The 16,141-nt window shown below is 47.1% G+C and overlaps 1 protein-coding gene across 2 annotated transcripts in view; it reads right to left on the reverse strand.

Moving 5' to 3' along the window:
- igsf3 (immunoglobulin superfamily, member 3) overlaps positions 1-16,141 on the reverse strand; it is a 66,582-nt gene that overhangs the window by 17,025 nt on the left and 33,416 nt on the right. For both annotated transcript variants that reach the window (XM_035651563.2, XM_035651564.2), the window contains 4 exons: positions 11,505-11,924; positions 7,886-8,272; positions 5,127-5,534; positions 2,128-2,553 (listed from right to left, as the gene is read on the reverse strand). In XM_035651563.2, the coding sequence (XP_035507456.2) occupies positions 2,128-2,553; positions 5,127-5,534; positions 7,886-8,272; positions 11,505-11,924 (1,641 nt within the window). The remainder of the gene's footprint in view (positions 1-2,127; positions 2,554-5,126; positions 5,535-7,885; positions 8,273-11,504; positions 11,925-16,141) is intronic.

The following is a 16,141-nucleotide window of genomic DNA, read 5'->3' on the forward strand; positions in this document are numbered from 1 at the left end:
GTTGCATGGGCATTCATGCAAGAACTTAAGGCATGCTCACACGTATGTATGGGCACACACAATGCTGCTGAGGCAGTTTTATACATATTGAGCAGGTGCCGCACTGGAAGCATGACTTAACGTCTCTCAATTATGTATCTGGTCAGATGCTGTGTTTCCTCACAGCTCATTACACACACTCCCCTTTTATCCCACTTCTTTTAGAGAGGGGCACTGGAAATGCCAGCCGCTCATCTAGCCAGGAGTGGTTAACATTTTCGAAAACAGAGAGGGGAAAAAGCAGATGGGGAGGAGAGGCGTGAGGCAGAGAAGGACGCCCTGCATTGTGACAAATGAGTCACCAGTCTAAATGAGGGTCTGACACACCAGAGGTGGAGCAGATGAACACGGCGTGACCGGGGTGTATCTGGGCCTCGGTAGCCAGTGCAGATAGAACGAATAACTCACCCGCCCCCCCCCCTTGTGAGTTACTGCCCTTACGCGCAGAATGATTGCCCGTTATGGCTACTGATTGGCTTTCAGTCTGCCGCTGATCACATTGTCGCGATTTCTGATGGAATTACCGAGGTAACCGATCACTTTCTCATGGAGACGCTGCTAGAAAAGCGAGCGGGAGAAGGACAGAGTATTTATTCCCCCTGAAACACGTCTCTGAGTGAGAGGGTTTTGTGTCTTCAGATTCTTCTAGTTTAAGGCGAACAAGGTAAACTGCACATGGGAGGACGGTAAATGAGCATTCAGGATGATAAGTCGATTTCCAAATAACTGCCGAGGGGCCTGGGGACACTGTGTGTTCTGCGTGAATGGTTAGGGTCAGAGAACAGTCTGTCAAGCGAGTAAAGCACTGTCTACATGCGCTGGTGCTTCTGGTTGAGTGTGTGTGTGTGTGAGAGAGAGTCTGTTTACTGTACATCAATTTACATTAGCGTGCGCATCTGAATCAATAGCAGCGGGGAAGGAGAGACTGTCTATACTGTACATGTGACTACATTTTACTGGTTATTGACCACCCCAGTCCGCCTCTGAACTCAATACAGCATCCTACTTTTTTCCTCACCTGCACATGGGCAGAGCTTGCAGGCACAAGAGCACAAGTCTACACCTGTGATGTGTGTAAGGTTTATCTAACGCACAATGCTGCGTGGTTGCTAATCTTATTACATCGAGTTTAAAAACCTACTTCTCATCACACCCACACACCTTGCTCATATTCCTCCTGCACAAATCCAAATAAATCACGACCCCACTGGTACTCGAGTACCAGAATGCTTTGCTGGGCAGCTTTGAAAGCCTGAATAAAGCAGTGGGCTTTTATCAACGGGATGAGTGTTTGCCTCGGGCACATTCACCTGAATAAAAGAAAGTATGATACAGTTGAGGCACACCGCACTGAGGTAAATTGGGCCAGTGTGTGTGTGTGTTTGTGTGTCTGTGTGTTTGCTGTTTGTGTTCTCCCACTAATTGGGCTGTGTCTGAATGTGTTTTTCTCTCTGTGTGTGTGGAGCACAGAGGGCCAATGAGGGTGGTGTAGTCAATTTAATGCCTCCGCCGAGGAAAAAAGGGGTTCAAGGACATATCGCTCACTCTCTTTATCACACTTTCTCACTCTCTCCGTCGCCGTCCTTCACTTCCGTCGCTTACCCGACCCTCTTTCACTCAGTATTCTCTTCCTGTGGGATATTTAGCAATCCTTTCACTGCTCCATTAGGAGACTCCACCCTGCCCAGCAACACACACACACACACACACACACACACACACACACACACACACACACACACACACACACACACACACACACACACACACACACACACACACACACACACACACACACACACACACACACACACACACACACACACACACACACACACACACACACACACACACACACACACACACACTCCAATTAGTGGCTAAACCAAAGACTAAGAGCAATTAGAGCGGGCAGAAATCCTCTAAGCTCTGCTGAATTCACACTGTGTGTGTGTGTGTGTGTGTGTGTGTGTGTGTGTGTGTGTTTGTGTGTGTGTGTGTGTGTGTTCGTCCCCGTTTGTGGTTTGCTGGTCTGTGTCTGTTCCAATTAGGTGGGTGTCTGCCTGGCGAGCGGTCATGCAGCTTTACCTGGCTGCAGGACACTGATGCCAAGCAGGTTAGAAGTGCGGTTGGCCACTCTGCTCCAGCTGTTGTCGTAGTTTCTCCTCCAGAGGACAGCGCTGCACTGGTACTTGCCCGCCTCGCGGCGCCCCGCACGGGTCACTGACAGACGGAAGTTGGTGTTGGAGTGGGACCGGTCCACTGTGGTGCGGGTGCCCAGCCCGAGCAACTGCTCACCCCACTGCAGCGTCCCCTCTCGGGTGAAAGTCACCAGCTCTTTGAACTCTCCCACATCCTCGTCATCAGCCTCTGAGCCAGCCGGCATGAAGCGCCAGGTGACGGAAGTGGGAACGCGAGGGTTGTGTCTGGGCTTGACCAGGCACAGGAGGTCAAATGAGTCTCCAAAGGTCACAGACGGTGTTCGTGATGAGGCTGACACCATGAAGGAGGACTCTGGATGGTAGAAGAAGAGGAGAGAGGATATTAGGATAACAAAGAATGACAACACGATTGCATAATAACTGCGCAACACAGTTTGGGTGAGTGACTGAATTGGTTAAGCTCAAAGCTCAGAAAATGATGTGAGTGTGTGTGTGTGTGGGGGGGGGGGGGGTACAGTCAGTGGCTTTTCACTTAAAGGGCAGACATCTTTAATGGAAAAGCAGTTCTCAAACTTCAGAAGCATTTTCTTCCATCATTATGGCCTAAGTGCCCGAAGACGCCCATTTAGCTTATCCACGTGAATGTGGATGTATATACTACTCTGTGCTTGTGTGTAAGTATGAGGTTGTGCGCTTCACTGCGAGAGTGTGCTTCAAAATTAATGGTGATGCAACAAAGAAAACCCAGGGGAGAGATTTCCTCTAAGCACTGACGTTCGAGCCCAGCTAGTTGCCAGGTCTAAACTTTCCTCATTAAGCTAAAAACATTCGCCCAACTCCATACATTATTTCCAAAATACACCTACAAGCGAGACAAGGGGGAGCGTGGGGGAATATTGAGAGAGATTAGATAGAGAAAAATCCCTTTTAAGCGTGGCCCTTTAATAACCTGGCCCTCTGGCACCTATTTTTGGGCATTTGAATGAATGTGAATGATTGAAATTGAATATAGGAAAGACGGTCATGCATGGATAAAAAAAAAAAAAGAATGTAGGCAGAGGAATGGAGAGATGTTGATGAAGTCAGATTTTTTTTTGCCAGATAAAATAATTTATTTCCTTGAGACTTTGCAGATTTCTCCATTATGTTCTTGTCGACAGCCCAATCGCTTTCTCCCTCTTGTCCCGCGCCCTCCGTCTTCCGCTGACAGCCATCATCCCTGGTGTCCTTCAGGGTGTGTAATCAATGGCTTGCTGTCCAGACTTGGCTACTGCTGGGACGGCTGCCTGGGGCCATAATTCTCTAATAGACAATAATTCTCCCCTCTCTCTCCATCTTTCATCTGCCTGCGCGTCTCTTCCATCCATCCATTTGCCTCACTGTCTGCCTGCCACTGTGACAGTCAAGAGGATTTCATGCCGATCCATTTTCCCATACAACTCTTGTCTCTTTGTTTGTGTGGATAAACATGAATGCGTTTGTTTCCTTCACTATACAAACTGCGTGTGGTGGAGTCGGCGAGTGTGTCTGCGTGTGTCCGCTATGCATTAGTGAAAGTGTGTGTACATATATAGGCTTCCCGCTTGTGCACCCGTTGCTACCCCAGACATCCTGAGGGCCTCTTAAGCCAATCAGCTGGAGATAAGACTCTACCGAGCATCTTTGTCTTCACCGTGGCAACAAAAAAAAACACAAGATTCCCGGAGGACAACCTTCTCCCCACCCCCTCCAGGTCTTGTCAGTCAATAGAGGGAATCCATAAAGGAGGGAGATATGAACTACATTAAGGTACAGTGATCATTTATAATATCTTTAGCTTCAGTCTGTTGTCTGGTTCAATCAGAGGACAGATCAGGTTGAAGCCATATCTGAACTCAGAAGTAAACTGGATCTTGAGTTTATCCTTTTTATGTATTAGGTGCATAGACTAAAGAAGCAAGAGAAGAGTTGTAGAAGAACTGAGACATAGGGACGACAAAAAAGTGCTCTATCTGCATGACAAGTTCAGGTCCAATAATTCTACATTCAGAGGTTTAAGTGAGAAAAATGAGGACTGCAACAAATCAGAGACAAAGTGAAACACACACACATCGACCGTCACACATCGATGCACATTTAGAGAACCCCTTGATCAATGGGCATGGAGGAGAGGGAGAGGAGACGTCGACGAGTTCAACTGAAGAGAGACACGCGGCTTTGGACTTTTTCCCCCCGATATGCATAATTTGTCCCTTGTTCCTCAAAATAATGTTTCTGTTGTTGCCCGAACTTAACAAATGGCCACTTAAAAACTGACATCTCCTCACTGCTGCACCGCTGTGTGTTGCTGCAAGGGGCTAATCCATTGCTTGTGTGTGTGTGTGTGTGTGTGTGTGTGTGTGTGTGTGTGTGTGTGTGTGTGTGTGTGTGTGTGTGTCTTGAGTCCATTGGTCTGCCAGCTCCTCACTGCTCCGCTCCAGTGGCTTCCTCAGCCTGTACCGAGGACGTTAAGCTTAATTCAGCCCTGACTGTGGAAACCCACAGACTGTGAAACACATTGCCAATGCATTTCCATTCTAATAATTCTGACTAATCCATATGGATGTGCGTGATGTGTGTGTGTCTCTGATGGGTGTCAAGGAAGCTCTGAAGTTGACGTGTGGCAGGTGGTCAGAGTGTGTGTGCGGGTGCGTGTGTGTGAGATAAAACCCTTTTCCCCCTGGGCAGTGCATGAATAAACCATTGTCTATACTAATATGTGCACTGCATGTTCTGCCTGAGCCACTCATCTGTCATAGGCAAATCACAAACCATATGCCTGGCTCTCATTTGCATGTGTGCATACTCACGGCCTTGTCACGACTGTTTACATGCTTTACTGCCTTGGGCCTTGGGGGTATCAGAACATACAGAGTGTTGTGGTTAAATTAGGCAGAAACAACCTACCAACAGTCTTGACGGTGACCGTCTTGGTGGCCGACCTCTCGCCTATCTTCTCCCAGTTCAGCTCCGGCTCGGTGCCCGTCTGAAACCATTCAGTGGCCGTGCAGCGGTACTGGCCCTCGTCCCCCGGTAAGGCGTTGTACAGGGACAGAGAGAATGTGTCTGATCGCACCCTCTCCACGCGTATCTCCCCGTAACTGGAGCGCTCCCTGTAGGTGGGGCTGTGCCAAACCGTGCCGTCCCGGTCCACGGAGGCCACCTCCTGGGTCAGTTCGGTCGTCTGCTTATCTGTCCAATGCCAGGCGACGGACAGCGGCCCTGTAGTGGACTGGACCGAGCAGGTCAACTGGATCGCGTCGCCCTCTAGGACCTCTGAAGAGTTGCTGGACAACGACACAGTGATGTTGCTCTCTGAGAGGGAAGAGAAAGAAGAGACAGAGAGAGAGACAGCCAGGTGAGCATGAGAAGTCTATCTGAGACAGGACGCTGTCAGAAAAGAGTTCCTCAAAATCTCAACTTCCTCTCTCACTGATTCCCATAGACTACAAACATCTTACCCTGTGTTAAAACATTCAGAGAGTACAGGAGGGGCCAGGGGCAATAAAACAAATTGTTGAGCATGTTGCCGCGAGTATAACACAATCCTGTACAAGTGCAGGGGCAGGTGTGTTTCCTTGCTCGTATGTATGTAAGAACGTGCGTGGGAGGACGATAGTGCAGTTTGTATCCGGCCCGGGGCACATCAGAGCGACAGCCAGAGACGAGGCCCTGGTGAATTTGTGCGTGTCGGTTGAGATTCTCTTTCTGAACCCTGTGTAGCTTGTTGACCAAGTCCACATGGGCACGGGAAGAGATCACAGGGCTCCGTGGCACTTCAGAAGAAGAGGAGGATAAAAGTCTTTACTGGCTCGTCTGCTCTGTTTTTCCGCTTTATCTCGACTCTCATCACTTCAGTTTGCATCAAACCTTGTGGAGCTGCGGTTGACCCAAAAGCTCTCTTAGTCCTGTGAGACCAGCACTGCTGTCTCTCGGGGGGGTGGGTCAAGATTTCTCCTCTCTTTTTTTCCCTCCCCTCAGGCCAAGCTCTGCTGCTTCCTGCTCAGCTCGCTGGCCCTCCTAATAAGCATGAGCTCTCTGTGAATATGGAATAAACTCCTTAATTCTATCACACTCAAATGAACAAAAGGAAAAGCCTTCATCCTTTTCTTGTTCCTTTCAGTCTTTCATTTTAAACAGCTTCACAGCTATGAAACACACTGTATTCTCTGATTACAGTGTGAGACAGTGTGAGCCACTTATACATTTAGATGTATATGTCCTCCCCTCCACTTTGCGTTTCCCTTTTGCTTCATTTTTTGAACTTTTACATTCTCCCCATGGGCTTTTGTCTCTACAGTTTATCCCCTCTCTATTTTTTTCCCCTTCCTCTTGCTCATTTCTATCCATATGATAGATTATCAGTGTAGCATGTGAGCTCTCTCTCTCCCTGTCTCATTGCAAAGGCAACCTCATCCATCAACACTGATTTGTCAGAGGCATTTACCTTTGCTTGACCTTTTGCCGTCACCTTTGCGCGTCTCTGACTCATGAACTTTAAACCCTTGTTGGACCCTATCACACCGACGCTCACCCAATTCCCACAATCAGAGTTGTGGAGCACATCTGGAAACTGTGTGTGTGTGTGTGTGTGTGTGTGTGTGTGTGTGTGTTTGTATAAGAGTGTGTGCAGGTGAGAGAAAGCAGACATGGGAGGGCAGTTTGTGCATGAAATAAACGCTGCCTGACCGCTACTGCTGTGTTTCATGGGAGTTCTCCTCCAATAACCATGGCTATTATCCTGTGTAAACACTATAAACATTTTTTTTTATAGGGCATTAAGGTCTTTTGTTTGAAAAACAAAACCTCCCATACAGAGAGGTTCCCAGGAGACTGCCACAGGCTGGGGGGCCATTGTTTGGGGCTGATTTTGCAGGGGGGGTGCAGAGCGGTCAGGATAAGGTAGTATGGCTGGTTGAAGGGAAACACTACTCTGGGATTATTGTGCTTTATTATACAGGTAGCAGCTGGCTCCATACCCTGTCCCAGTCCTAAGAGACACGGGGGTCCAACATGAAGAAAGGGGCGAATGGCCCAAACTGATGGAAGGGGAAACCTGGCTGTGAGCAAGGTTTGACTGTAAATTTGCATCAATCAGCTGTGAGCCTGACACAACCCCACAAGTCCGCCCTGCTTAATCCAGCTAAAGACGACTGCCCCGGCAGAACACATTCATTTAGCCTGGGGAACCACTTAGAGTGCCCTGGAGAGCTAGGCCCTTTTCTCTGCTTCTTTTCTTTTTCCACGGTTTCATTTCATGGCTGTTAGCTCAGCCTTCTTGAGTATGGACTCCTCGGCTCTCCATTACCCCACTATAGTGTTACCCCCCCCTCCTTCTAGCTAAACCAAGGAAATGGGAAGGACCATAATGCTGCATTACCAATCCTTAGCAATCCACTCAAACAGAAAATACATCAGGAATAAGAGCACCATTATCCTTTTCCCTCTTGCTCACAGCTAACAATAGAGGCTGTGCAGCTATCTGTTATAGGCCACCTTGTAGAGAGCGCGGAGAGGTGGGGGAGTAGCACGGCACTGCACGACATTCTCCGTTGCCTTTACGAAGATAAAACTCCTTATTATGAAAAGCTCATCATTCTTAGTGTAACTGACAACCAAGGACGGGACGAGTAAGTCAGTGGCCCCATGAACAGATTATTACTCACTGAGCGGCTGGACCGTGATCTGGACGTTGCGAGACCTCTTGCTGCGGTCGATGAAGTCTCCCGTGGGGGTCTTCTCCCGCTCGGTCACGCGGCAGATGTACTTCCCGGCATCTTCCGGGCGTAGGTGCTGCAGCTTGAGCAGGTGCACACTGGTGCTCTCCTTGCGTATGGTCATGTGACCAGCCGCCTCGCGGGCGACGTAATCGGGGCCCAGGACAGGCACGGCACTGGGGCCCACCACGGCCACCGGTGAGCTGCTGAAGACCCACGACACCGAGAAGAAGCGCTCGGGGACATTCTGGGCCTCAATGGTGCAGCGAAGCTCCAGCGGCTCACCGGCCGTGAAGGACCGTCGCTCCGTGCTCACCTGGATGCTGAAGTCCCGATCTAAGTGAAATAGATGGGGATAGGACAGAGGGAACATCAAGGTTAAATGTCCGTTTTAGTATAACAATCATTAATGTGGTCAGGGGGCTGACTAAGAAAAATCTTAGTCTGTGGTATACGACACAAAGAAAGACAAGACGTTTTGAATGTTGTACCTTTAAAAAAACAACGACATATATATGTATTAAACATGGTAATGAATTTAGATAAAACAGCAGAATGGATAGAGCGTAGGTGTTTATGTTCCCAAACAACTTGTTTCTGATTTCTAAAAACAAGACGAATGTGTACATATGGGCTATTAATTAGATGCATGGCACTGCTACTGGGTTTTCTTAATTTTCACAATCTGGAATTCTGAACCTGCATGCAAGAAGAAACCGAGTGAGAGGGTGGGTGATCAAGGTGGGGATTGAGTAGGGATGTGTTGGGGGGGCAGTAAGCATAGCATCAGTTTTGTGCCGATGAGAGACAGAATAGAAACTAGAGAAGGTCACACGGTGCATCGCTCTGGTAAAACGCTGCTCTTTCCTTGAGCTCTACTCGTCCCCCCCCCTTGAATTCACCTCTGCAATAAAAAAACATCTAATTAAAATTCTCTTCGCGGTCTAGAGCAGACTCGGACGCTTTCTCAGCCTCCTGCACGGTCTGTGGCAGAACAGACGGAGAGAAGACACTGACGGTGCGAGCTCCTCCGCTAGGCCAAGATTACAATCGTTGTATGCGCATGTGCCGTTGTGTTTGCATGCGCGCGTGTTCAGTTTTATTTGCTGTATTAATTTCCCGATGATGAGCACAGTATGGATCAGAAACGGCTGTTCTGTCTCTCGGTGAGTTGGTAGCCCTGAGCTGTAATTACAAAGACTTTAAACAGACTTCCTGAGAAACACACTCATGGAAAAGTTCAAAGCCTGCTGTTGGTATGGAGCTCGTTATTGTTTTGACATACACAAAAACAATAATGTCCACACACACACACAAAATAAATATTGACTGACAAACACAATGAGCGTTTACTTGTGCGGAAACAATTACCATCTACAAATAAACGTGAAATTAATTGTTGACAATTTTGAAAACAAATGTTTAGTTGGCCATTAATTAATTTGCTGCTTTCACTCAGTTGTTATTATTAATTGGATGGTGTGTGTCCTTAGAACCATGTTTCTATTCTTGATATTTTCTCAACGATAATGATTCAATCAAAAATAAAAACTACATTTATCATAATGACAATCATTACTTGCAACCCTGGTACACACACACACACACACACACACACACACACACACACACACACCCACACACACACACACGCACACGCACACGCACAGTGGGTGAAGGGAACAACACACAAAGGGCAAACCAACAAAGCACCTTGGTACATCAGAGCAGCAGCACAGCAAGTTGTCGTGTTACTGATTGAATATTATCATCAATTGTGAAAGAAGGGGAGCAAAACTGGTCACAGCATGGAGCTCTACTGGGGCCCGTGTTTTATAGGACGAGTTCAACTGGGAGGATGCAGGAAGTCGGGGTAGAAAGCAAACGCTCAGCACAAGTAGCAGACGGCGTAAAGGAGAAAGTGGGTGATGGAGAAAAACCAGGGGAGCGTGAAAAAAAAATGTAGTGATGAGACATGACTGCAGAAAATAAGAGGTGATGTGAGAGTGGGAACGAACAAAGGGGGAGGTGAGAGAAAAGAGAAAGAAAGAGAGGGAGAGAGAGTAAAAAAAAACAGAGAGTGAAAGCTACATTAGGATTCTGTCCGTTGCTCCTCTCTCTGATGCCGGCTGTGGCTGATTAGCTTGTGATGGGGCTGTCTTGAGCTACACTCCATCTTTTATAATAGGAGTCTAATGGAGGAGATGCTCCACTCTCTCGAAGTTTCTGTCTCTTGGTTAAAAAAAAAAATGCACTTGGACAGGTGCACACATCAAATACACAATTTCAGCCCTAAAGGTATGCAAGCGGTGCCCTCGCCGCGTAAGGAGGTAGCACGGGAGAAATTCACACACCCTTTGATTCTGAGAGCTCGCATCCACAGCCGCACCCCGTAGCACAATTCTGCTATATTCTTTTTGTCACGCAACAACACCTCCATCCATTATAGATTAGAGGGAAGACAAACAGTGGCGGAGGGTGCTGAGAAGGGAGCTCTTTGTGCCTTTTGTCGTCCTCCCTAAAGAAGCAGGAATCCATCTGACAAAACCCTGCTTTTACAGCTGAGGTTACCACTCTCCTTCTCCTCCGCACAGCACTATCTGGGGCACCATCAAGTTGCGTTGGTCCACAGCAGATCTGATGCTTAATGGAGAAAGGCAAAACGATTCCACTTTCGAGTGATTTACTGACAGGAGACACTTGCCACTGTGTGCTGCCTCGGTAATGGTGCTAATGTCAAAACAGTTCATCACCCATCTCCGCGACCCTTTCCTTGGAGGATACAAAGAGGTTCTTTTTTATGTGCGTGGCTATAGAACAGGGGGTGCGATGGGGTCAAGTCGGGTGTGGGGTTATGCGGACGTGAGCAGTCGTAAAGTCGTCTTTGTCTCTGGTCCATTAAGTCTAGATGTAGGCAGCTTATTAGATCATTATCATATGAGGCATATTCCTCCGCCATTCACCTCAACGCACTCTTTGTTTCTCCCATGTACTTGCATCATGCACCCCTTGTTACTTACTGAGCCACATGTCACCCTGTCACCCTTCCCTCCCCCTTCCACTTCCTCTTCCTCCCTCAGTTGGTAACTCCCTTCCATTAGACAATCTCCTCCTTCAGAGTTTGCCCCACACGAGCACGGTTTCTCCCATTAATGCACTTGGTACAAATTAGACGGGAGTAACTGTTGGCGAGGAGTGATTGAAAAACCCATTCTTGGCGTCTGATCTGGGGGGCACTCGTTGCCTAGAGACACCGCATATGTGGAAGCCATAGGTCTCCCGTGGCAAAACACCCACGTTGTTTGGAGCTGGCTAAATTATTCTTGGATACATTTGTAATGTTGCCCATCAAACAGACACAAATACAAAAGTGGGGAGTCTGTGGAGGTTTAGTTAAGCCCTTTTTAGTGAGCTAATGAGCTTAGTGCGAGATACTGATCAGCAATCAGAGGAAGGCGGCCCACATGCATGCAAGTGTTCTTGTCAAATGGATGGGGACCTCGAAGTAGACCAGACTTTTATGCTCTTTCCCTTCTCTTTTTCTGCAGAATCTCTTCCCTTTACTCACCGGTGGGCTGAATGCGGAGCTGAATCTTTTCACTCTGCTTGCGGGTCATGGCGAACCAACTGCCGTCTGTGTCCTGGATCCACTCCGCAGCCTGGCAGTAGAGCAGGCCCTGGTCCACGGGCTGCAGCTTGTGTATGGTCAGCCTGTAGGATGTGGCGCTGGTTTTATCCAGCCTGAGGTCCCCCGCCGCCATCCTCTGCCGGTACGGTCCGCCAGAGCGGAGGACAAAGTCCCGCGACAAGGTGACCAGCTCCTGAGGCGGGGCAGTCGCATCCTCCGGAGATCGCAGGTACCAGCCCACTGACAAGTGAGTGTGCTGCTCTGTGGTCCGGGACACCTCACAGGTGAGCTGCAGTGTGTCCCCTTCCACCTTGGACAGAGTCTGGGCTGGAGCCGATACCGTCAATGAGTCAGCGATGACTGCAGAAATAAAGAAAAGAAGAAGCAAGAAAATTAGCACTCTGAATATGTGGAGGCTGCTGGGGATGTAAAGGCAATTAACAACTCCCTAACCATATATATTTATATATAAACCACAGTATTGTGGTACAGTTGTTGTTAAAAGTGGAGGACTGGCAATAATAAAACAGACTATTTTATACCATTATAGAAGTGCAAATAAACAGGCCTTCTGCTATCAAGTGGTTCAAAATCCAATTTACTCCTCATGGTGCGGAAAAAGGTGTTATTGCTACCAAGCTTATGTTCTGCTGTCGTTTTCCTTCTTCATACATGACATGTCACTTTGTGATGATCTCCATCTCACACACCAGAAACCCACCTGGACTGACTTCATCCCATATGGTTTCCCACAGCACACTAAGAGCCACGCTCCCTCTCACTATACACTTTCAGACATTTCGTTTTTTTGATCACACATAATAAGTATAGAAAACTGCGAGTTAAATTGCTGTAATTAATTCAGCCCGGCCTTTTCTATCTGCAATACAATGAAGAACAGAGGAGCCAGATGGTTGCAACCAGGGGAGATGAGAGAGGGGGACAGTCAGGTGCAAGGAAGCAACTGAGACATCAAGATGTGACTGTCACAGGAAGTAGAATTGGAAATGGCATTTTTCACGACGAGCGGGTGGGTGCACCCACAGGCACCGCCCCTCGCCTGAGTGTTCCAGAAATATTCCTGGTGCGAAGGGGAATTCTGACTCGGACAGTGTGCTGCTGTGTTCCTCATATGACAATGGCGAACGCAGTTCATGTCTGACAACAGCAATAGATAGCACCGGACCGAAGCTTCCAAGATGTCGTGCAGTAATGACAACCACAATGAAGAGAGATTATAATAAAAACAAGTAGTGCCAGTATGCTGGGTGTGAGCTCTCAGTACCTTTCATTTATACAATGCATGCTCAGAAGTGCATTGTGCACAAATGCATTCAGCGCCGGAGAAAACTGGAATGCGGAGAGACATCAGTGTTCAGTGTTTAACAGACAGCAGTCAACCCATTTAAGCCCGGCCGTGATGAATTGAGTGAATGGTTCCAAAAAATGCTTTCTTGCCTTGCCGTGCGGCGACTGGGAGAAAATGTGTTTTGAGTGAGTACATGCTAGTGGAGTGCTTTGTAAAGATGTTTGGCTAATCAGGCTCTTAAGGGATTGTCATTGTGAAGACTGCAAATCGGCACGTTTGAGGCCCGTGGCTCTCCTCAACTCACCTGCTATGACTACACGTCGGTGCACGGGAAAGCTTTATTCCCAAAATGTTCGGAACGTGATTAATGCATACTACGTCTGCGTGTGTGTGCGTGTGTGTGTGTGTGTGTGTCATCGTGTATCATGTGTGAAAACACGGGTAAAACTGGGAGAAGGAGATCGGAAGATCGGAAGATCAGAGACACAGACACCGCACTAATGAAACAAACCGGGTGGGGGTGGGGAACAAAGGCAGAGAGATCAGAGAAAAAAGATGGAGGGGGCGGAGAAAGGATGCTTGACATCTGGTTACAGGAGTTTAACGAGACACTCAAAGATAGAAACAACGATGAAACAGTAGTGGCAGGAAAATAAAGTGTGTAATCAGGTGGGTCAGACGCAATGGCACTCAAAAAATTGAGATGCCATTCTGGAGATCTATATGCCCAGATGAGAGTAAACAGTTGCCCGCGATAGTTTGAAGCAATCTTGAAAATACTCATGAGGTCTGACCGAATATGTCATCTAATCCCCTTCTACATTCTCTCCCCTGTTTGTAGCAGCATGGGAGGCTGGCGGCAGCAACACGGGTACCATTCTGCTGATACATTTGTGTTTTGGTCATATAATAAAACTACAAAACATGGGAATATTTCCTGGCCCAGATCTCAGATGCTTTATTTATAACAGGTTTAACTAATCTGCCTTTTCCTAATGGCCGTAACTGCAGGGTGATAATTCTTCTTTATAAACATTTAATGATTTCCACTGGAATCATATTATGCTGATATGATATTTTCTTATCGTTCTACAAATCTGTGTTGTCTAAATGAAAGATTAAGAGAGTGAGTAAAAAATAAACAAGATTGATAAGTGAAGGGAGTTTTCAACACATTAAGTGGTGTCTCACATTGTTTATTGCCCTCCCCATGTTCATCAATAGGCAGGACAAAAAAATTAAAATAAAATAATTCAGAAACACCTCTTAGCAAAAACTGAACATTACAAGTCCACCTAATTTTAACTGTATCCTCGTGCCCTTTGCTGAAGATAAAGTTACTTAATATCTCTCTTACATTATGCGAGTTTGCTCTTGAAGGACCGGGCGTCGCAGAGTCCTTCTCTCACTCTGACTCTCCAGTCAACACCGACTGAAAGGCAGCCGCACACAGACGTACCGTTACCACAACAACACACCTACGCTACAACCTGCCATTGCCATAGCAACCTTCCCACATGATGCTGTGGGCCTCTGAGAACACCCGGGAGCTACTAGAATAACCCCCCCTACACCAACCCAATTTTGGATCTGACTGCCGTCCACTCTGTGGATTTATCCCGGGGAACAGAGGGTGAAAAACAGCAAGCTGATTCTTCATATCCCTGAGAGATAATTAACACATAAAATCTTCAGGTGCCAATCAGATCCCTGCACACGGACATCTCAGGAATACCAGAACCAATCGGATGGCAGCACACAATCTCAGTATTTTCGGGGGTCAGGCCGAGGTTATAGAAACACGGAGATCGCCCAACAGCCCCACTGACCTCAATCTGGGGAGGATTAAGAACACCATGAGACGGCATTCTCGGGCGTACACACAAATGTGAGCGAGAGTGAGTGCGTGTGCGTGTGCGTGCGTGTGTGTGTGTGTGTATATACACCCACTTTCTTCACTCGAGCAGACTTTGTATTGACATATCTGTTCCGAATTACAACTATTACTAATATTCCTATTTTTCATATAGTCAACTCACCCCAAAATGAGACCAAAACCAAAAATGAATGAATGGACAGTGTAGACAAAACCGGATATATCATTTAGCCATACAGCTAAAGACTCCATTTGTTATCTAACAAAACTATTACAAACACATTAATGAGAGATGACAGTTTCATTGAAGTGAGTCTCTTACTCAGTGTCCTCACTAACCAGCACATCAAGTGTGTATCAATCCCCATCTAATCCGATTTAATTTCTCCCACTGACACTGACAACTGCCAGAGGAAATGTGCAGAAAGTCGAAGGGGTTGTGTAGCAAATTCAAAACATTAAGTCCTTTAACCGCAGCAAAAAAACTAAAAGTGCATGTAATGACAGCACCTTAATGAACCAATCTGATTAGCATAAAATAAACGACTCAAGGAAATTATTGAAGGGTTTAATTTAATTCTCCTTATTTGCATCTCATCCTTAAATGCCGGTATCGCTAAGTATTAGCCTTTAAAAAACATTTCAAAGGAAAAATCAGGTAATCTTTCACATCGCGAGGGCGAAGTTCTCGTGTGAGGATGTGAAGAAAAACATGCCCATGTTACTTTGCTTGCTTTGACTGACACAGACGTTGTCAATCCTTTATGAATCTTTAAAACTACTCTCTTCCTGCACTACCTCATCTGCAATTTTTGCTTTCATCTCCCTCCATTCGTGATCCCCCCCCCTCCACTCGCGCAGCCCCTCTGAAGTGAGCGACGGTTGTCATCCCTCAAGCTGGCCTTTTAAGTCCAGTCACACAGGGATAGAAGCGTGGGGGACACGAGGACACAAAGATGGAGGAGAAGAGATTTCGCACAGACGACAACCAGAAGAGGAAAAGAAGGATAATTTATGAAGTCTGATCCGTTGCATTTTGCATGCACCCAAAAATGAAATCTCTCTGCCGAGTTTGAGATGGCTATTGAAGCTGCAAAGGCAGAAAAAAGGGGAAATCAAATTGTAAGAGCATGAGCTGTCTCTCCTTTCAACAACACAAACAACACATGTAGGCACCCTCACAGATGTCATTTCCATTGTGTTTCTTTGAATTGTTTGTGTTAGTGTGCCTATTTCATTGCGCAAAGGCTGCAAGTCTCTAGCTCTGCCTACTTAACTGAGAGTGTGGTGGTTTCTTAGCCTCGATGGGAAAATGTCATACTTTTGCCACTGGAGTCCACAGAAACTCCCATGAGAGCCGATGGGCTGACCCCTCTGGCTACACTACATAAC

This window comes from Scophthalmus maximus, chromosome 14 (genome assembly GCF_022379125.1).
Source record: "Scophthalmus maximus strain ysfricsl-2021 chromosome 14, ASM2237912v1, whole genome shotgun sequence".
Taxonomy (NCBI): domain Eukaryota; kingdom Metazoa; phylum Chordata; class Actinopteri; order Pleuronectiformes; family Scophthalmidae; genus Scophthalmus; species Scophthalmus maximus.